This window comes from Carettochelys insculpta, chromosome 29, assembly GCF_033958435.1.
Source record: "Carettochelys insculpta isolate YL-2023 chromosome 29, ASM3395843v1, whole genome shotgun sequence".
In the NCBI taxonomy this organism is placed as follows: Eukaryota; Metazoa; Chordata; order Testudines; family Carettochelyidae; genus Carettochelys; species Carettochelys insculpta.
The window spans coordinates 356,632-377,643 of record NC_134165.1 but is presented as its reverse complement, the minus strand read 5'-3'; the positions used below and the strand labels follow the sequence as shown (position 1 = coordinate 377,643).

Here is a 21,012-nt window from a genome sequence, read left to right as displayed (position 1 = left end):
ATCAAGGGACTATGGGTTAGCTCTCCTGGTCTCTGTTTTCAGCTTTGGCACAGACTTCTAGTGCATCCTTGGGCTACATGCTTTGCTGGCCTGTGCCTCGGTTTCCCTCCTTGTAACACAGGGTTGATAGGGCTATGGGAGGAAAATTGTGAGGTAACTATATTATTGAAGAAGGTGCTGTCTCCACTGCTTTTTTAGGGAAGTGGTGGGAGAATCCAGAAAGATTCCATACACTTTCAGCTGCCTCTGGTGCTCCCAGTCTGAGGCAGTCCCCGGTGGAAGCGCTGCCTCTGCTCATGAGATGGTGTGTAACACTCTGGTGTGGTTCTTTTCTGTGGAAGGTACGAGAGTTCAAGCGTGAGGCTTTGGAATCTGACCTGAGATTTGTGGGCTTCATTGTGGTCTCCTGTCCTCTCAAAGCTGATTCCAAGCCCGTCATCCGGGAGATCCAGAATGCATCACATCATGTAAGTGCTGGCAGGAGGGAACAAATGACTTATTGGTATGAGCCTTCCCTAGGGTTACAGGGCATGTGAGCGGCAACCACTGCCCTTAGATGGAAGTTATCTGTAGAATCCAAGGCCAGAAGGGACCACTGTGACCTATCTGACCCCTGCTGAGTACAGGCTGGAGACCTGCCCTGCATAACTCCACTTAGCAAAACATCCAGTCTTAACTGTTCTTGATGAGTGGGGGCACTGGCTGATAACTGCCCCATGCCAAGCCTTTCCCTGGACAGGATTCTGCGTATAGCCTCTGTGGCCCTTAGTGTCTCAGATAGTGCCTGGTCAGCATCTAGGTCAGGGGTCTGCAACCGAAATAATGAGAAGACTTTTTTTTCCAAAGTCAGTTACAAAATCAGTACTTCAAGAGCCACAATGAATGTGAATGTGAGACTGTCCTTAATAAGTAACGTCAAACCGGGCTCTGTCACCCCTGTTTTAAAAACAGCACATACACAATGATTTGTGTCAGTTGGAAAGTTAAGTTACTCCCATCCCCAGGCTTTACGTGCCTCAGCCCCCCAAACCACCCCCTCCTGCCCCACATCCCCAGGCTTTACCTGCCTCAGCCGAAGAGCTCTGCTGCTCCTCCAGCCCCCCACTGCCACTTCCTTTTCAGCCTGGTTTCCCAGCTCCAGCAGGGGCAGGCTCAGCTACCACCTCCACCTGGTTCTTCTGCAGGCTGACTTCCCCCATGTGGAGTACGTGGGTGGCTCGCTGCCCTGCCAGCTTCCTCTTCCAGGGCTCCCTGCCACAGCTGACTGCTCAGTGGGTCCAGGGCTGCCACCATTTAAACAAAAAAAGTGAATTCCATTTTAACGGCTGGCATTGTTTAAGTGGTGGCAGCCTCCAGAGCTGCAAGTGGCTCCTGAAAGGAGCTGCAGGTTGCTGACCCCGGTCTAGGGACCTCTCTCTGTACTGTGTGGCTAGCGCCATGAACATGGAGCCTTGATCATGTCATGTGACCCCCATCTCTCTCTCCCAGGTAGTGATGATCACAGGGGACAATCCACTCACTGCCTGCCATGTGGCCCAAGAACTCCACTTTGTTCAGAAGGAGCACACCCTCATCCTACAGCCTTCCCACAGCAAAGGTAATGGATTCCAGCCAGGACAGGAGTTCCTGGGAACTGGACAATAGGCCTGTTCTGATGTGGTGCCTGGCCTGGCTGTCTGAAACACTGATCTTGGTTGGCAGCAAGTATAATGACTTAACTGTTGCTCAGAGTCCAGTCACCTTTTGCAAGGCCTTTCCCTGCACATCTCAGAGCAGAGCACAGACTGCGGCTGGCAGGAGCAGTCTGCCTGGGTGCTACCCAACCCATCACCAGGGCCTCTGAGCGCCTAAGTAATAGCAGTGGGCAGGCCTCCGGTTTGGGGTGAAGCAGTGGTGGTAAGGGACTTGAAAACTTCCTGCATGACCTGGTTCCTGTCAGTCTGTCTGCCTGCTCCCCTGTTGGTAAAAAGGTGGACAGTAGCATAAGTCCCATAGAGGGCATACAGGACCAGCAGGTGCCCAGCATGCAAACTGCCCTGCTATCTTGCAGTCAGCAGCTAGAGAGGAGTTTCATGTCCCATTGCAGACACCCAGTTCTGTGTGCTGTCCGTGCAGTCCAGCGTGGCAATGTCTATGCTGTCTCTCAACCATGCTTGCACTCTTTTTCAGACTCCTGCTGGCAGTGGCAGTCAATCGATGGCACCATCACACTCCCTGTCTTTCCATTCTCCCTGCAAGAGCTGACACATCATAACCTGTGTGTTACGGGGGAAGGGCTCTCTTACCTGCAGGCTGCAAGCAGACAGCAATTGCTGAAGCTCATCCCCCACATTCAGGTGTTTGCCAGGGTGGCACCAAAACAAAAGGTTTGTAAAACCTCAGTGCTGAGGAGTGGGCTCTTCCCCAGCTAGGGTACTACCTACTTACCGTTGAATGTCCTCGCTGCTAACAGCACAAACCTAACCCAAGCCCAAAATACTGGGGGACTCCAACAATCTCTGGGGCTCAGCTCTTGCCACTAGCCCCACAGGCTCAGCTCCTTGGTGCTCTGCTGCATCACTTTGTTCGGGAGATGCAGGAGGAGCTCTTGGTGGCAAGTCAGCTGCATGGTTTCCTGCCCTCCTGTCTCTGAAAAGAATCCTTCTGTGCTTTGTCCTTTGTGGCATTATTAAAACCCAGCAAGGTGTAAGGCCAAGGATGCCCAAAAGAGTATTTAAGAAAGTGCTTTTCAGAGTGGCCTGCCTGTTTTGATTTGCAGTGTGTTTGGTGCATGCAGTCCCCCTGGTTTGTGTGGGCATTCTTTCTCACTGAGCCCTTCTCTCTGCAGGAGTTTGTCATCACAGCACTAAAGGGGCTTGGGTTTGTCACGCTGATGTGTGGGGATGGAACCAATGACGTTGGAGCCCTGAAACATGCAGATGTGGGTGAGTTCAAGCTTGCAATAAGGAGGAAGGTCAGGTGTGGCCTCCCACATTTGACTTTTCCCTGGGTATAGACTTCAGCATGTGGAAACTGCTGCAGCGCCTCTAGGGATTTATTTACTGGCGATCTGCTCAGCTGGCAGTGGTCAGTAGTTAATGTGCTGCTGCATCACAAACCGGGGTGAAATGAGCACTAGGCTGGTGAAGCACACACATGGCTTGTACTTCTATATTGCCTAAGCCTAACCTAGTGGGTAAAATCTGCTAATCTAGTGGCTACAAAGCAGTTACCCTTGGGAGTGCTTTACACAGCAACTTCTTCTCCACTCCCTTGCTGCTTCTTTAGCCCCTGAGTGTAACATGCCTGACAGGACTCTCGTCTGGGACATCCCTGAGTAACCAGCACATGTATCTATCCTGCATCCCGAATCAGAGGCTTGACAGTGACATCCCTAACTCCAGATTAATCTAAACTGTCTACACTCTTGTTTCAGTTGGTTCACAAAATGTTTTCCATGAAATCATTTGGTGAAAGTGCTCCAGTTCCTTTCTCCACCCTCTTTCGTGCTGTGTTCTGGAGCAAAGTGAGACTGAGCTGAGTAATGTGATGCGCTTCTGCCTAGGATAGCGGGCCATAGTGTCAGGCCAGCTGCGGTCTCTCAGATACAGGCTATGGCTTTAGTGCCTTCAGCATTGACTCCTTGATAATACGTGACACTTTTCTTCAGAAGTGGCCAGGGTTTTTCCAAGGCCAGCCAGGTATTACTGCATTCCGGTTTACAGAAGTGGAAAGGACTTGAAGTGTTACGGTAGCTAGGATGGTCTGGGGATATGCAGGAACAAAGATAGTAGAGAAGCAAGGTGGGTGAAGTAGTACCTTTGATTGGAGCAACTTGGATTCATGAGAGAGACCAGCTTTTGCATTACATAGAGCTCTGCTTCAGGTCACCTCAGCCACCATGCCAAAGGTCACACAGAGTGAGGACTAAAACCCTAACAAGTGGTGCCTTCTGTACTCCTCTACACCGGGTTTCTTGCTGACTTGTGGGAACTAGAACTAGAAGTTCACACTTGGGGAAGTCATTTGGGTTTTTCCATGTTTCTTTTTCTGCAGCTGTCATTTTTGGTCTTGCAGGGGTAGCGCTGCTGGCAAATGCTCCTGAGAGACTCCCAGAGCGGAAGAAGAGACCTCGTGATGGACCCAGTGATGGGAGACCCACCTTGCCCACCATGGGGAGCAGTGCCATGAAGCCCACCTCTCGTGCGGCCAAGCACAGGGTCATGTCCCAAAGAGAAGAGCAAATGGCCATCCAGCGGGTTGGTAGCCGAGTCTGCCTGGACCCCAACCTCACCCTCCTTCTGGAGTCAGTGGCCGACTGCATATCCCTAGTGCCTCCCTCCACAGGCTCACTGTGGCATTTATTTTTAATTTTTGTGTTGGAAATGGCAGGGACCCCAGGAATGAGGCTCTCCACATGTGGATCTCTGGGAAGGGAAGTCAGAGGGAGTTCTGTCCACCATTGCAGTCTCACGCTAGTCAAAATTGCAGCAGCTGCTCATGACCTTTCATAGATCCATAAATCAGCCATGACATTTGCAGTTCTACCCATGGGAGGTCACAAGCCCAGCCATCCTCCTCCCTGCCCCTACAGGGACACCAGTGGGTGGTGGCTGATTAGCCTTCTGGAGGTGGGTTCAGTGGGGTGAGCCACTGCAGTCAGCCCTTGGGGTATACCCAGCAGGGTGGCTAAGGCATTGGTAGTGTTGGAGAATCACTCCAAGCAGGAATCGTAGCTGGCTGGGGATGATGAAAGTCTCCCTGTTACTCCACCCTCTGTTAGTGACATGTCTCTTCTCTCACTGGAAACCAGGAGCGGATCAGCCAGGTCCTGAAGGATTTGGAAGAGGAGCATGTGCCTGTTGTGAAACTTGGTGATGCCAGCATCGCTGCGCCCTTTACATCCAAGCTTTCCTCCATCCAGTGCAGTAAGTAGCAGCGGGAGAAGAGGTCTGCACTGTAGGATTGCTGCCTGTCTTGGGGCCCTGTCCTACTTTAATGAGGAGAGTAGCAAGGATGGATCTCCAGTATGAATCTGAACAGGGTCTTGGCAAAGGCACAGAAGGCTTTGGTTGGGGTGGGGAAAAGGCTCATTTTAAACTCTGGCCCTTATTGGGAGGAATGCCTAAAACATGAGGCCAAGAGAGTGCTTCCCATATTCTTACCTTTAATTTCCCTCTGTGGATTTTCCAGCTTGGAGATGGAAAGTGACTGCTTTGAGTGTCCATGGTCACCACGGGAAAGGTGAACATCCTGCCCAAGAACACTATGCTCACATCATCTCCCCTGTGCTGTGTCGCAGACAGTGGAGAGGGCTGTGTGATGGAGCCACAAACTTGTTTACAACACAAATACAAAATATAGGAAACAATGGATAGTTATAAGTGGTCATTTTTCAGAGCAGAGAGAAGCAAGCGGTATCACTCAAGATCTGTACTGGGATGAGTGCGCACACACACGCAAAGGATCTCATAACACTGGGTGACTGGGCAATAAGATGGCAAATTAAATTAAATGTTGATAAATGCAAAGTAATGCCCATGCAGAAAAAATAATCCCAACTACACATAAAATGGTGTGGTCTAAATTAGCTGTTACCACTCAGGAAACATCTTGGGAGTCATTTTGAATAGTTCTCTGAAAATATCCACTCCATGTGCAGCCACAGTCAAAAATGAATGGAATGTGGGGAATCATTAAGGAAGAGTTAGCGAACAAGACAGAATATTTTAATACATCTATGTAAATCTATGGTATGCCAACATCTTGATTACTGGATGCAGATGATGTCACCCCATCTCAAAAACGTTACATTGAAAAGATTCAAAAAAGGGCAACCAAAATAATTAGGCATATGGAATAGCTGCCATGCAAGAAGAAAAGGGCTTTTCGGCTTGGGGGATAGATGAGTGCTACTTTGGCCGTATCATTCAGATAGGCAGTAGACTGAAAAACAAACAAAAGGAAGTATTGTTTATTTACACAGCATGCAGTCAACCAGCAGGACTTTTTTTGCCAGAGGATGTTCTCAAGGACAAAGCTATAATAGGGTTCAAACAAGAGCTCGGTAAGTTCATGGAGAGTAGGTTCCTTAATGACTGTTAGTGAGGAAGGGTAGGAATCCAGCGTTGTGTTCTGCACATCACCTCTGTTTGACAGAAGCTGGGAATGGGTGACAGGATGATCACTTGCTGATTCCCTGTTCTGTTCATTCCCTCTGGGGCACCTGGCATTGGCCACTGTCAGCAGACAGGATGCTGGGCTGGATGCGCCTTTGGTCTGACCCAGTGTTTCTGTTGTTATGTAACTGCTGTTTCTTCTTGCTCTTCAGTCTGCCACGTGATCAAGCAAGGTCGCTGCACATTAGTGACTACACTCCAGATGTTTAAGATCCTGGCCTTAAATGCCCTGATCCTTGCATACAGCCAGAGTGTTCTTTACCTGGAAGGAGTGAAGTTCAGTGACTTCCAGGCAACACTTCAGGGTTTGTTATTGGCTGGCTGCTTCCTCTTCATCTCCAGGTCAAAGGTATGGGGATGCCGAGTGGGGGCCTCAGAAGGAGGAAATGGGAAAGCTGTGCTCTGGGGAATGTAGTAGGGAAAGCAGCTCGTCTGTTATGTTGTGTGCTGTCTACTCAGTTCACTGCCTGCCCAGAACATGCAGTGAGTCACTCCAAGAGGCCTTTCTGTGGCCAACACTCAGGTATTTCAGGGAGTTCCTAATAATTAGGGTTGTCCATTAATTGCAGTTAATGCACACAGTTAACTCAAAAAAAATCACAGTTTTAAACACAGTTAAACAATAGAATATAAATTGAAATTCATTAAATATTTGGATTTTTTCTATGTTTTCAAATATATTGCTTTCAGTTACCAAACTGAATACAAAGTGTACAGTGCTCACAGTTATTGCAAAGAATTGCAATGTAGAAATGGTAAAAGTATTTTTCATTTCCCTCATACAAGTCTGTAGTGTAGTTGCTTTATTGTGAAAGTGCAACTTTCAAATGTAGATTGTTTTTGTTATGTAACTAAATTTTAAAAAAATGAAACTTTGGAGAAGGGGTCAGCAACCCCTGGCACATGTACCAACTTACCTCTGCAAGAGAGGCAGGAGCTCAGCCCCACCCCCATGCACACAGTCCCGGGACGGGAACAGAGCTGTATCTGTGGGGCAGGAGCTGGGGTTGCAGATGGAGGCCCCACCAGTCGCTCTGCAGCAGGAGAAGGGGCCAGAGCCTCTGCCAGAGCATGGGCTTGGGGCTGCAGCCCCCATCTTGGAGCCCCGGCCAGCATGCAGGGTTGGGTCTGGGGCCCTGGCCCCTGCCTGCTAGCGCCTTTGTGACAGCCCCAGGAGCATGGTGCTGGAGCCTCGTGGCAGCCCAGGGAACCTGGGGAGTGGGAGGCTGGGGCCACCTGTGGCAGAGGCCCCAGACCTCCTCTAGTCCAGAAAATTTTGTTCTTCAGGGTCTTTCACCAGAAGCCCTGCCCCTTCCAGGGGGGCCAGAGCTGGCATCCCACAGGGTCTGGGCAAGGTCCTGTCAATTCTGCTTGGCTGTGGGGGTTCTGATATAGGGCTTCCCCTCTCACTGCTGCTGAAGTGGTTTCACTTGCGCCAGTAATTTACATTGTCACTGGAGTAGGGCTTGTGTCTCCCACCTCTGTGGGTGCCCTAACCCCTGGGCTAATGAGTCACTGTCTTTCTGGTCCAGTGCCTATTTATCCAAAATGAACGTCTTCAACAGCAGAGCTGTGGAGCCCCACATCAGATACTGTGTAGCCAGTGACCCCTGTTCAAATCCTCTCTCTTTACTAGACACAAGAGAGAGGAGTGAACTGACAGGTGTGTCACTGGTAGGGTTTGTTTATTAATGAAGCTGTTGGGAGAAGGACAATTAGGGACCAAAAAGTATCACTTGGCCTGTACAGGGAGGTCAAAAGGTCAAAGTTCAGTGCTCTGCCTTGGAAAAGTTGCTGACCTCTGCTGTAGCACTTACAAGTCCAGTCAGTCCATCCTCCTCCTCCTTCAGCCAATCACTAAGACAAACAGGTTTGTTTACATTTACAGGAGGTAATGCTGCCCGCTTCTGATTTATAATGTCACTTGAAAGTGAGAACAGGCATTCATATGGCACTTCTGCAGCTTGCTTTACAAGGTGTTTGTGTCAGATATGGATGTTTAGCATTTTAGCTTTTTCATGCTGTGGCCACCGCTCCAGAAGACGTACTTCTGTGCAGATGATGCCAATTAAAAATGCAATAATTATTTTTAACTGCTGTTTTACTTGCATCCTGCCACCTCTTTCGTGGCACAGCAGTCTCAGATGATAACCCAGCACGTGTTCATTTTAAGAACTCTTCCACAGAAAATTTGACAAAATGCAAAGATAGCAATGTGCAATTTCTACAGAGAGCACCTTCCAAAATCTGAAAATCAACCATCTGCAGGTGGCATCTGACTCACATGATGAAAATGAACTTATGTTTGTCCACACTGCTCTGGATTGTTAGCAAGCAGAACCCATCATCAGCATGGAAGCATATCCTCTGGAATGGTGGCTGAAGCATGAAGGGCCATGACTCTTTAGCATGTCTGACATGTAAATATTGTGCAGTGCCTGCTACCATAGTGCCATGCAAATACCTGTTTTCACTTTCAGATGACATTGTGAACATGAAGCAGGCAGCAGTGTCTCCTGCAAATGTAAACCAACTTGTCTGTCTGAGCTGTTGGCTGTATAAGAAGTTGGACTGAGTGGATTTTTTTCAGCTCCAAAGTTTTACTTCATTTTATTTTTGAATCCAGTACATAATTCCACATTTGTAAAGTCAGCTTTCTTAATACAGAGCTTGCACTGCTACACTTCTATGAGATGAATTAAAAAAAAGATTATTTCTTTTGCTTTTTACAATGCAAATATTTGTAAAAATATAGAATCATAGAAGAGTAGGACTGGAAGGGACCTCGAGAGGCCATCGAGTCCAGCCCCCTGCCCTCATGACAGGACCAAGCACTTTCTAGACCACCCCTGAAAGCCATCTATCTAACCTCTTCTTAAATAGCTCCAGTGATGGAGATTCTACCACCTCCCTTGGCAATTCGTTCCAGTGTTTGATCACCCTGACAGTTAGGAACTTTTTCCTAATGTCCAACCTGAACCTCCCCTGCTGCAATTTCAGTCCATTGCCTCTTGTTCTATCCTCAGAGGCAAGGAAGAACAAGTTCCCTCCCTCATGCCCCCCTCAATCTTCTCTTTTCCAAACTAAACAAGCCCAGTTCTTTCAGCCTTTCTTCATAGATCATGTTCTCTAGACCTTTGATTATTCTCGTTGCTCTCCTTTGGACCCTCTCCAATTTCTCCACAATATATATATAAAAATACACACGCACTCTGCACCATGCTGGTTGCATTCTGTGTGGTAATAGAAATCAAAATATTTGAAAATGTAGAAAACTCCCCAAAATATTTAAAGAAATAGTTTTCTATTATTGGTTAACAATGCAATTACATTATTTGTGTTTTTAATTGCTTGACAGTCCTATTAATAGTGAAATTGGACAGAGTACATTTTTGTTCAGCTTGCCAGGGCCCGTGTCAATATGCAGACATTATTCATCTGAGACAGGCTATCGCCTGTGGCGCACAGCCATGGATTTGTGTGAAATAGAATTTATAATAGCTGGGCATCTCATGGACAGTTAACATAGACAGGATTTTGCTGGCTGCTTGGCCAATGATGCCAGCTTCATCATCTTTGTACTATTTTTTTAGTCTGCTAAATCCTGGTGTCTGTTTCCTTTGGTTTCCAGCCTTTGAAGACACTTTCCAGGGAGCGTCCGTTACCCAATATCTTTAATCTCTACACAGTTCTGACGGTGCTGCTGCAGTTCCTTGTCCATTTCCTTAGCCTGGTGTATCTGTACCATGGTGCACAAGCCCGTAGCTCTTCCAAGTGAGTGCTGCTTGCTTCTGACATATAAAACGTTGGCACTTTTCTTTAGGCTGTGACTGAGCACCAAGCAAATCCCATCTGGGAGGGAAGGTGCAGGGAAACATGCTGCCTTTGTGATGCTTTTTCTTCATATTTTCCCATAGATGCCGTTGCCTGCTTACTTTTACTTTTGGTATGAAGGAGGGAAATACTAGAAAGCATAGATTTCAGTTGCTGGTCACCAGACAACTTAGCAGAGTTTGGGGATTGGTCTGGGAAAAGCTGTACTCAGAAAAGTTATGGGCTTGGTGCAGAAATTAGAAAGTGTGGATCCTAGGGTTCCACTAATCAGAAAGGACATTGCCCTTTTTTTTTGCTTTGAAGGAAAGAGGAGTTTGTGGATTTGTACAAGGAGTTTGAGCCCAGCCTGGTGAATAGCACAGTTTACATTATGTCAATGGCAATGCAGATGGCTACCTTCACCATTAATTACAAGGTAGGAATTGCTCAGCTTGCATCTCTGGGAAAGAAGGAAAGGAACAAAATTGTATTTTAACTGTAATGTTACAGCAAAACAACGTGCCCTAAGGAACTGAGGTGTTTGCAAATCTGAAAAGGAGTGCGTGTGAGTTTAGCAGCATGGTTGTTGCAGGAGATACAAAGATTTATTCTGCATTTTTAACTGCAATGTTATAGGTGTAAATTATTTAGTAGAGACGTCCATTGAGATTTTGGAAAAAATTTGCATATGTACAACTATAACTTGCCTGAATGCATCAAGGAATACCTGAATTATACATCGAAGTATCAGTCCCTTGTCTGAGATACAAGTTCCTGTCCTGCTTTGAAAACTGCCTCTTACTAAACCCTGTGTATAGGAGCTGCAGCAGTTCTGCTCTGCTGTTGTTTCAATGCTGCATTTGCCATTTCAGGGCCACCCTTTTATGGAGAGTCTGCGAGAGAACAAACCTCTACTTTGGAGCATTATCCTTTCAGGACTGGCCATTGTGGGCCTTTTGACAGGTTCCTCACCAGAATTCAGTGAAAAGTTTGGGCTGGTGGAAATCCCCATGGAGGTGAGCAGAGAACAGGATGGCAGACTCTTTTGGAGTAACTGCTCTAGAAACAAATACAATGGAACTGCTACAGCCAGGACTTTTCAAGGGCCCTGAAGAAGTTAGTACCCAATGATTTCAATGGCAGTCAGGCACCTAACATCTGCAAAATGCTGAACGTCAGCTTGAATTCTGAATTCCCCCGTGTGCAACCCAAACACAGAGTGGATGACCCTCAACATCTCTTGTATTCCTGGTGAATTCTGTGCTGTTGTGCGCAGAATTTATGTCCCCTGAAGACTTCTGTGCTTTCCTATCAGAAAGTCATTTTTCTGCAGCGAAGGGGTATAGACAAGAGTGATTCTGCGACCCTCCAGCATGTTTTGGGTGCATGAGGCAGCCAGCAGAAATGTAAATCACTGTGAAATACCCAGCTTTTTAGCTCCTACCCTGTGCTGTGCTCAACTGCTATTCCCAGTTAGACTGGAGCAGACAGGAATTCCTCATCCCCTGGACAGCATCTGGGCTAGATCAAAACCACCTCCAGCAGTAGCTCTTCCCTCCCCATCCCTCAATTCCTGCACCCATCACTCAGCTGCTGGGGGGGGAGGGGGGAGAGAGGATCCTTGAGCTGTTTCCCCATGTGCCCAACCCTTGTGCCTCCAGACCCCCTCAGATCTAGATCCTCCTGCTGACCCCCCTCCCCGGGCATCTGAATCCCCAACTCTGCTGAACTTGACTCCAACAGCTGGACCCCCTCCCCCCCGTTGAGATCCATCTATCTTCACTTGGAAACACCCCACCACACACTGAATCCGTTACTCTTGCACCTAGAATACCCCTAGAAACATCTGTGCATCCAGATCCTCCTGTACATGGGTCCCTCACTGAGTTACCTGCATCTAGAGTGCCCCATGCAGAACCCTTTCAACCACACCTGGATCTCTCTCCTCTCTCTTCTCCCCCCCGACTCCAAAAAAAGAGCCCTTCCATGCTTTGATGCTGCCTGCCCACATCTGGTGCACTGGAAATAGAGAGAGAGAGCCTTCAGGTATTTCTGCAGCAGGTCTGTTCCTTGTGTTGTGTACAGGTTGCATGCAACCTCACCACAAAGTCTGTGCCCTCAGGGAGGGGAGGAAGAACTCCACAGTCACTTCTCACCTCTATGCAGCCAGTGGCCTGTGGTCCCCACTGCCATCCTGAGGCCATCGCATTTATTTGATAAAGCAAATTTGCAGGATTTGTGGAATTTTAAAATATTGTGTGCAAAATTTTGGGGCACAGAATGCCGGGAATACCCCCTTCTGAACCTATGGATCTGTGAGTCTAAGGGATGTTTCTTTTTAAAGATACTCTCTTCCATAATGTAGTTTGTGTTCTCATTGTTGAAAAAGAAAACAATCTAAGAGCTGCAGCTACTTGTCCTAAATGCCCTTCACCTAAGAAGAGCTGGGTTACTTTCCCAAACTTGCCCCTTGTTGATATTTGGAAGATCTGCGTCCTGCCTGAGGCACAGCAATAGTATCTTTGAACTTCTTTCACATATTTACTTAGCTGTAGACATGTTTAAATTCATGCCTAGTACAGCACTGCAGTTTACTGGCTCAGTAAGCTTTCATTTGACCCCTGCTCTTCTCTCCTAGTCTCTCACAGCATCCTGTCTCTTTCCCCATCTCAGGAAAGACTACATTTCTGGGTCTGGTAACATGAGGCAAGAGTTCATTTTGCATCCCTGCTTCCTTGTGGCAGTACAGAGCTGTGAGGACTGGACTGTCCAGTTCTGTACTAAGTGCTGACTTGCACAATTCACTGGTGTGCTATATTTGTCTATTTATTTTGCTGAAGTCCTGCTTGGCCCTTAATTGCCCATTAAGAATAAATTATAGCTTGTGTTGTTACTTAGCCAAAATAACTTATCTTTTCTGCTTTCCCTTTAGTTTAAGATTGTGATTGCTCAAGTCTTGCTGGCTGACTTCCTCCTCGCATTGGTGGTGGACCGGATTCTTCAGTTTCTGCTGGGAAGTGCAAAACTTAAAGTGCCTTCCTGAAACCAATTCCAAGCCTCCAACACCCCAGCAGTGCTGAGTACACATGGTATACAAGTGTGAAGGACAACAGTGAAAGGACACAACATTATAAAAAGGATCTTTATTCTTTTGTCAGTGACTTAACCCTGCTCTGGAGCAGGCCTGGGAAGGCACTCTGAAGTGCTCGTTTGGAAATCACTTGGTGTAACAATCAAGGATGCATAGGGCACTACCCTTTTAAATAACATTTGCAGGATGTTATCTGTTGGGAGTTTTGTACTGCCCTATGCCTGAGGAAACGTTTACAGAATTTGGTAATTAAATTAGAATCAACGTATTTTAAAACACATTTAGAATTTCTTTTATGTGGCAAGTAGTTTAAGTGCTCAACCTTTGAGTAACAAGAGTTATTTCTGCTACACAAATTTGGAGGTTCAGACACACATTCAAGTCCCTCAGTCATGAAAGAAACAGCAGGAACAGTTGTCAAGCTCACTGAGTCATAAATATGCAAGGAGGATGTGAACAGAGGCTGGTTTTAATTAGTATGACAGTAGCAGCAACCTCTTTAGCCCCTTAGTTTGCTTAGTATTTCTGCTGTATAAAAAGTTATAAAACTTACCCATTAAAAAGGAGAGGGAAAATTATCCAAAATAAAAAGTTGATAACAGTGAGAAAAGAGCTGGTGCTAACAGACCTAAGAAAAAATGTTCAATACCCAATTTTTCTTAATCTTTCAACAAAGACTGAACAAAATATTAGTGTCTTGCTGTCTGCTACAAAGAAAGTAAAACACATGGTTAGCTCTTAAAAAAACTGCAGGATATTTGGTTAAGAGAGTTAAGGTGGTTGAGACATCTCTTCCTCTCCCCCTGCACCACCAAATAAGTCTTAACTTCAATGGAAAGCTAAATATGGGTGACAGTGGAATACTGAACATTGCAGTTTTTAAAAAAAGCAAGTTTTAAACCTGCGGACAGCTGACTCTGGCTGAGGGTTTAAAACCTGAAGTGTAGCTGGTTTTGAACTGCAGCCTCATGACCGGGGGAAGGTCTAAAAGTCCAGGTTCCAGCCCAAGCATCTCTCCTGCCATTTTTAATCTACCGGCAAGGTTCCCTGTAAGTTGTGCGCTTTTGTAGCCACTCAGGAGGGAGTCACTTGCCATGTGCCTGATTTAACAGCATACCCAACGCTAGATTTTATTTTTACTAGTGGTACACAGTCATGTGTCCTGATCCACAAAAAAAATTAATCTTCTCCATCCATATGGGGATTTTTTTTTCATGTGTCCAATAGAGGGAACATTGTCCACCAGCCCAAGCCTGTTCTGGCCATGCCTGTGTCTTTTATTGCAGACACAGACATAACTCTAGGCTGCAAGTAGAAATAAACTTATTTGACTTTGCTTGTGAATATAATCTTAGAAAAATGCTGGATACTAGTGAGCACCAAGCTGATTACAGATTTAAATACCACAAAATTAAAAGGCAGAAAGAGAAAAGGTCACTCAGTTCTTTACAGGAATGTCCTTTGGAGAACTGACTCCACCACAACTGTTTATGCACCTAAGGCAACAGCCAGCCTCAATGGAATGATTAGTAGGAAGATGGCAACTTTGTCTGCTCGAAGTGACATGTACCCCATGCTGCTTTCTGCTAACAGATGCTGGGTGGGAGTCTGGCAGCTGCAGTCCTTTCAACTACAAAGGCATAGTCATACTGAAACAAAAAACAAGGTTCATAAATAGAAAGTGCTCTCTCTCTTATAGCAGTTAATTCATACAGTCATGTTCAGCCACCCTGAAGCTTCCATCCTTTTCTACTCTCACTTGGTATTACCAGTGAGACCAGAGGGCAGCCTAGAGTGAATTACTTACCTCCTTCTCAATGTCTGCAAGAGACTTAATGTTCAAGTCCATGAAGATGGAAAAGGCCTATAAAATAGAGATAACTACAATAAGTAATATATTCTTGTTCTCCTAGCATCCTCCTCATCCCCTAGTAGTTTATTCTACAGAACTGTTTGTAACAGCCAGGAAACAAAAGATATTTCCTACATGAAAATACATAAAATCATCAGCCCATGGGACTGCATAACTGTCTTAGCTCTGAAAGAGTAATTTAATAAAACCTTAAAAGGACATTATACTAATTCCTTTTACTGATACTTACATTAGTCCCAGTAGTGATGCTGCTTTCAAATTTGGGGTGTAGTGTGAAAGGTACCCCATCCATGGCTGGAAAAAAAGAAATGCTCATGAGAGAGCTTTAGCTGAACAACAGTGTGGAAGCACTGTGTTACAGAGCATTGGCAGGCCTGTATGAAAATCTGGTTCCATGGACAGTCCTTCAACAGGTGAGTGCTAAATTCACCCCACTGTTTAAGATGCATGCAAGTACTAATTTGTGAATTGCCAGATGGCTTGAAGAGTGGGTGAGAGTAAGGCTCAGAGGGACTACCTTATCCTCTTTTTTGTGACATCCCATTATACCACTCATGAGAAAGCAATACCCTCTGGGAAGATATACAAGATGGATTACCCATCTGCCTGCATAACCCACTCCAAGTGTGCTTTCTGATTATGTAATATCTTTGACTGGATTTTTTTAACTAGATAGAGGAAAAAAGCAATATGACTAAGCAATTAATGTAATGCAGTGTGTTTGTCCTAAACCCACTGTTGGGCATTATATCTAGAAGGAGAAAGTCACTTACCTGAGATGCCATAGAGGTTAGATGTATCATAAATGCAATCCTCTCGCTTAATGGATGCATGTTTTGAGCCAGGTCTAGTCAAAGACTTTTCTGATGGAAGTTCTGAGCTGCAAGGGATTAGACAATTTACAAATCAAGGTATCAGAGTTTCACATTTGTAAAACAGCACAAAAAGAAAAAAACAAGACATAAAAAAATTCATCCTCCAGTAACAGCAGCAGCAGCTCCTACCCTCTAGGGCTGCACTCCCTGCTTCTGATATAGCCAGCTGGGAGATGGTCATGATGGAAGGGCCAACTCTGAATGCCACTGTGATCTCTGTGTCAGCTCACAGCACCAGGAGACAGACACCTGAGCCCCACCAGCAAGAATTCTGTAGCTTCAAAGCCCATCGTGCTTGCCCAAAACATCCAAGAAAAGGTATTTCCTCACCCACCATGTTTCTTTAGGAGGCTGGCAGTAACACAGCTGTAACAATACTGCAAATTAAGACTTGCTAGTGCCTTACACTAGAGTATGTTCTTAAGGCTAAGTAAACCCGAGGTGCACAGCTGCCACTTCTATGCAGTCCCAGTCTCTCTATGAACGAGGTACTTCCTGTTTGTCAAAAGCAGCTAAGGTATTTTGCATAATCCTGAGTGGTAGCACAAGGAGAAAGCAAAGCATCAGCAGCCCCCTGCAATAACAAACTGGAAATTATGCCTAATTCAAGCCAGGTCCCAATAAAAATGAAGGGTGAGGGCTAGAGGCTACACGTCAGTAATCTGTGCTGTAATGCTGTGGCCCTGGTTCAATTCTGGTCAGGGAACATACCCTCACCTTTCTGCAAAATACTATAAAGTCACTTACTTTTTTCTATCTAGGTCTGTAGTCTCCAATGAAAGCCCCTTCATTTCTAGACTGATGCCCCTTGGTTTTGGAAGGGGTTTAGGTTTGACAAGTTGCCCCTTTTTACACCAAACAGCAAAGCTGCTAATTTCCCTGGGAAAGAAAGCGGGGGGGGGGGGGAGAAAAACACTGAAAACTAAAGGCACAGCAAGCTAGACCTGCAGCCAGAGTAAACAATGGCAGTCTCTTACCCTATTTTCATATAGCATGGGACCACTTTACTCTTGCCACTCAGCATAATGTCAAATACAACTAATTCTGCTGAATCTAATGGGACAAGCTTCATACAGACACGTTTCTTCTTGGAAACAGTCATTCCTAACAGGAAACAGAAAGCAAGGCATCACGGGAAAGTCCTACATTTGTTAGCAATAAAACTCATGCAATGTTTAAAAAGCAAAAAAAAATCAGTCTCTGCAGCAGGCCTTACCTGAACAGTGTGAATGCTGGCTGAAGGGAAAAAAACAAGGATAACAACAGTAGGAGACAAACATTAAAGCAGGTAAGGCAGGCAAGAGAAGCAGAGCACGTGAAAAAAAAAAATCCTCTCTCAGGCAGCTTTAGCAAAGAAAAGCTTAGCTAAACAGAAAAAAAACCTTGCACAGGAAGAGTCCATAAACGGATTTGGGGGGATGGGGGCGGGGGGCCGGTGCGGCACGGGGGGGGGGTAAGCATGTGGAATGCTGTCTGCACAAGTGGCTTTGTGAGCGTGATGTGTCACCAACCTGCTCACTGTATTACATAAACATCGCCGTGCCCGCCCCCCCCCCCCAAATTTAGCCCTACATGAGCGTGCAGCAGAGCCAAGAATTCCTGCATGCTAGTTCCAGCCACTCAGTGGTATACCTGCAGCACGTTTGGGCTCAATTTGCTCACATGCAAGGAAGTTGGGATTTAAAAAAAAAGAAGTTACATAAATGGGCTAAATAGGGAGCCGGGGGGGGGCAGAGCATGTATATGCTAGCTGCCTTTATCCTGGAGCAACAAAACTCACTTGGCTCTAAGAACTCCCTAATGTAAACATATCCTGGTGGGAGCGGTGTTTTTTCACTCAGGATCTGCACATCGGCCACCACAGTGCCTAGGGAGGGCTGAAAGACAGAGAAGCAGGGCAGGTGCCTGTATATTAGATTGAGATACACCCCTTGTGCAAGTGCACGTTGCAGTTTTTTGTTTTTTTGTTTTTTTTGGTTTTTTTTGGGGGGGGGGGTGGGGGGGGGTGCAGATGTAAGCCAGGTTTGGTTGTAGTTAGCATTAGGGCCGTGCTCATCGGGGCATGTGGAGGCCCCACAGTTAGCACAAGGCCTGGGAACACAAACACAGGCACAAAAGCAAGTGGTGTAGGGTGAGGCCCACTGGGCTAGGGCCCTGACTAGATGGGTGGGTGTGCACCCCAACCTTGAATTATAAGCTAAGAGGAGACCATGCCTTGGTGGGGGAGGGGCATGGCTGGGGCCAGGTTGATGGGTGGGTAGGGCCACATGCAGCTGAGCAGAGCAGCCACTTTGGGTTGGGGGAGACTTGTTACAGTCAGAGAAAGCAGAACTTGCAGGCAGCATGCCTGGTGACCAATAGCATACAGCTGCCCTCCCACTTCCACAGGCAGCCGCCACCCACACCCCCCCCCCCCCCCAACAGGGCACTTCCTACTTCGCTAGTCACAGCTGAGGTGATGCACAAGACATAGCCGGATTTCTGCCCAAAGCCCTTCCCAAAGCTGGCTGTGGTGCCTTCTAGGGTGGTGGTGATCTGTGCGGAGGAGACACAAGCTGTGAGTTTGCGGGGGGGGGGGGGGGGGGGGAAGGGGCAGGCTGGAGAGGCCAGGAGGGGATGCGGGGGGGGGGGGGGCGGTTCTAGCAGAAAGAGCAAGTTGTTTGGAGGGGATTGCAGGGATTGTGAGGGGAGGAACGTTCGGGGGGGGCTGTGTGTGGGACGGGGCTGTGGGGGAGGGATGTTCGGGGGGGGATGGTTGTTTGGCTGGGGTTGCGGGTTCGGGGGGGGCGGGTTGTTTGGTGGGGATTGCAGGGAGGGATGTTTTGGGGGCAGGATGTTTGGAGGGGGCTGTGGGGGAACGGACTGTTTGGCGGGGGGCAGGGGAGGGCTGTTCGGGGGGGGCCGTGAGGGAGCAGGTTGGTTGGAGGGGGTGTAGGGGGGATGTTCGGGGGGGGGCAGGTTGTTTGGGGGGGGGCTTTTTGGCAGGGGATGTTCCGTGGGGGGGGGGGGCTGTGAGGGGGCAGGCTGGTTGGAGAGGGTACCAGGGGGATGTTCGGCGGGGGGGGGTGTTGGTTGTGGGGGGGGCAGGTTGCTTGGAGGGGGCTGTGGGGGAGGGATGTTCCGGGGGGGGGGGCATGGGCGCGTAGGTTCTTTGGCAGGGGTTGAGGGGGAGAGATGCTCTGGAGGGGCTGCGGGGCGGGGGGGTGAGGTTGTTTGGAGGGGGCCGCGGGGGGTGGGGGGGAATGTTCCAGGGGGGTGGGGGGGGGCAGGTTGCTTGGAGGGGGTTGTAGGGAGGGATGTTCCGAGGAGGCTGTGGGGGGAGGGATGTTCTGGTGAGGCAGGCTGTTTAGCGGGGGGGTGCGGGGGAGGGATGTTCCAGGTGGGCTGCCGGTTGGTTTGCTTAGAACAGGCTGTGGGAGAGGAATATTCCAGGGGAGCTGTGAAGGGGCAGGTTGTTTGGATGGAGTGCAAAGGGGGAATGTTCTAGGGGGGACCGGTTGTTTGGGGGGGCTCTGGGGGAGGGATGTTCTAGGGGGTTGCTTGGGGGGAGGTACAGGGGAGGGATGTTTGGGGAGTGGGTTGTTTTGGGGGGGGGGGGCTGTTTGGCAGGGGAGGGATGTTCCAGTGGGGCTGTGAGAAGGCAGGTTCTTTGGTGGGGGCTGCAGGGGAGGGACGTTCTGGAGGGGCTGTGGCGGGGGGGAGGTTGGAAAGGGCTGAAAGTGAGGGATATTCCGGGAGGTGGGTTGTTTGGAGGGGGCTGCGGGGCAGGGATGTTCGGGGGTGTGTGTGTGGTAGGGGCAGGCTGCTCAGAGGAGGCTGCAGGGAGGGATGTTCCAGGGGGAGCTGTGGGGGGGAGGGCAGGTTGCTTGGAGGGGGCTGAAAGGGAGGGATATTCCAGGAGGTGGGTTGTTTGGGGGGCGGGGGGGCAGGTGTTTTGGGGAGGCAGCTGGGGAGGGATATTCGGGGTGGGGCCTGCAGGGGGCGCAGGTTGTTTGGGAGGGCTGCGGGGGGATGATTTGGGGGGGTGGGTTGTTTGGGGGGGCTGGAGAGGAGGGATGTTCGGGGGGGGCAGGTTGTTCGGGGGGGGGCTGTTTGGGGGAAGGATGTTCCGGGGGGGGGTGGGCTGTTTGGAGGGAAGGATGTTCCGGGGGGCGGGTTGTTTAAGGGGGAGGCTGTTTGGGGGAAGGATGTTCCGGGAAGCAGGTTATTTTGGGGGGGCTGTTTGGGGGAGGGATGTTCTGGGTGGCACGGGTTGTTTGGGGTGTGCTGTGGGGGAGGGATGTTCCCGGGGGGGGGGGGGGGGATGTGCAGAGGGCTGTTCGGGGCGGGGGGAGGGATGTTCTGGGGGGGGCTGTTTGGGGGAAGGATGTTCCGGGGGGCGGGTTGTTTAAGGGGGAGGCTGTTTGGGGGAAGGATGTTCCGGGAAGCAGGTTATTTTGGGGGGGCTGTTTGGGGGAGGGATGTTCTGGGTGGCACGGGTTGTTTGGGGTGTGCTGTGGGGGAGGGATGTTCCCGGGGGGGGGAGGGATGTGCAGAGGGCTGTTCGGGGCGGGGGGAGGGATGTTCTGGGGGGGGGTTGTTTGGCGGGGGATGTGTGGGGGAGGGATGTTCCGGCGGGGGGGTCGTGGGAGGGATGTTCCGGGGGAGGGGGGGGTTGTTTGGCGGGGGGCGGGCGGATTTTTAAGTGCGGGGGGGGACCGCACGCGACTAGGTGAAGTGGGCGGAGCGGCCCCGCGGCCAGGGGCATGTTAAAGGGGGCGGGACTCTCACCGTTGTCCAGCCGGCGGGCGCCGCGCCAGTGCTGGCGGCCCAGGCCACCCCCGTCAGCGGGGTCTGTGCCTGCAGCTCCGCCATCTCGCGCTCGGTCCCCAGTGACTCTTGGGGCCCAGCCGCTCGAGGCGGGTCCCCCCCTCCCTTCACCCTACTGGATGGCTCAGCTAACATTCGCCTCTGATTGGACTCATCTGAGAGCGACGTCTTCCCAAACCAATCAACAGCTGTCCTTCCGCCAGCGCGCACGCCTCACACAGATGAAGAAGCGAGAACACACCAAGGCGATCTGGCACGCATGCGCCACCAGTTCCCATTGGGTGAAAACCACTCCCGTTCCCCCCCCCCCTTCGGTGTCTGGTGGTTCGCCCCATTCCCTCGCGCTCCCTGCAGGGAGGGGCCGGGCGCGCGCCCCGGACGGGCACACGCGGC

The 21,012-nt window shown here is 49.1% G+C and overlaps 2 protein-coding genes across 7 annotated transcripts in view; one reads left to right on the top strand and one right to left on the bottom strand.

The window, feature by feature from the left end:
• Nucleotides 1–13,342, top strand: part of ATP13A1 (ATPase 13A1) — a 34,300-nt gene extending 20,958 nt beyond the window's left edge. For 2 of the 3 annotated variants that reach the window (XM_074980337.1, XM_074980338.1), the window contains 11 exons: nt 342–467; nt 1,489–1,597; nt 2,170–2,366; nt 2,828–2,924; nt 4,057–4,238; nt 4,793–4,907; nt 6,311–6,507; nt 9,790–9,932; nt 10,296–10,407; nt 10,844–10,987; nt 12,904–13,342. In XM_074980337.1, the coding sequence (XP_074836438.1) occupies nt 342–467; nt 1,489–1,597; nt 2,170–2,366; nt 2,828–2,924; nt 4,057–4,238; nt 4,793–4,907; nt 6,311–6,507; nt 9,790–9,932; nt 10,296–10,407; nt 10,844–10,987; nt 12,904–13,014 (1,533 nt within the window). In that variant the 3' untranslated portion in view covers nt 13,015–13,342. The remainder of the gene's footprint in view (nt 1–341; nt 468–1,488; nt 1,598–2,169; nt 2,367–2,827; nt 2,925–4,056; nt 4,239–4,792; nt 4,908–6,310; nt 6,508–9,789; nt 9,933–10,295; nt 10,408–10,843; nt 10,988–12,903) is intronic. The other variant, XR_012642830.1, reaches the window with a different exon arrangement.
• MVB12A (multivesicular body subunit 12A) lies at nt 10,299–20,713 on the bottom strand. Of its 4 annotated transcripts, none has more exons than XM_074980339.1 (9): nt 20,581–20,713; nt 18,247–18,345; nt 17,591–17,687; nt 16,788–16,914; nt 16,558–16,689; nt 15,709–15,815; nt 15,165–15,229; nt 14,870–14,926; nt 10,299–10,431 (listed from the first exon to the last, which is right to left on the bottom strand). In XM_074980339.1, exons 1-9 carry the CDS (start codon nt 20,662–20,664, stop codon nt 10,366–10,368), a joined length of 834 nt encoding a protein of 277 aa, XP_074836440.1. In that variant the 5' UTR covers nt 20,665–20,713; the 3' UTR covers nt 10,299–10,365. The 4 variants fall into 4 exon arrangements, with proteins under 4 accessions (XP_074836440.1, XP_074836443.1, XP_074836442.1 ...); XM_074980340.1 differs by lacking the exon at nt 10,299–10,431 and adding an exon at nt 13,100–14,711; XM_074980342.1 differs by lacking the exon at nt 16,558–16,689.
• Between the last annotated feature and the right edge of the window lie 299 nt (nt 20,714–21,012).

Coding starts and splice junctions, on each gene's coding strand:
- MVB12A (XM_074980339.1), bottom strand. CDS start 20,664: ATGGCGGAGCTGCAGGCACAGACCCCGCTGACGGGGGTGGCCTGGGCC. Junction 16,690..16,787: donor CCATGCTATATGAAAATAGG/GTAAGAGACTGC, acceptor TTTCTTTCCCAG/GGAAATTAGCAGCTTTGCTG. Junction 15,816..16,557: donor ACAGACCTAGATAGAAAAAA/GTAAGTGACTTT, acceptor AATCCCTTGCAG/CTCAGAACTTCCATCAGAAA.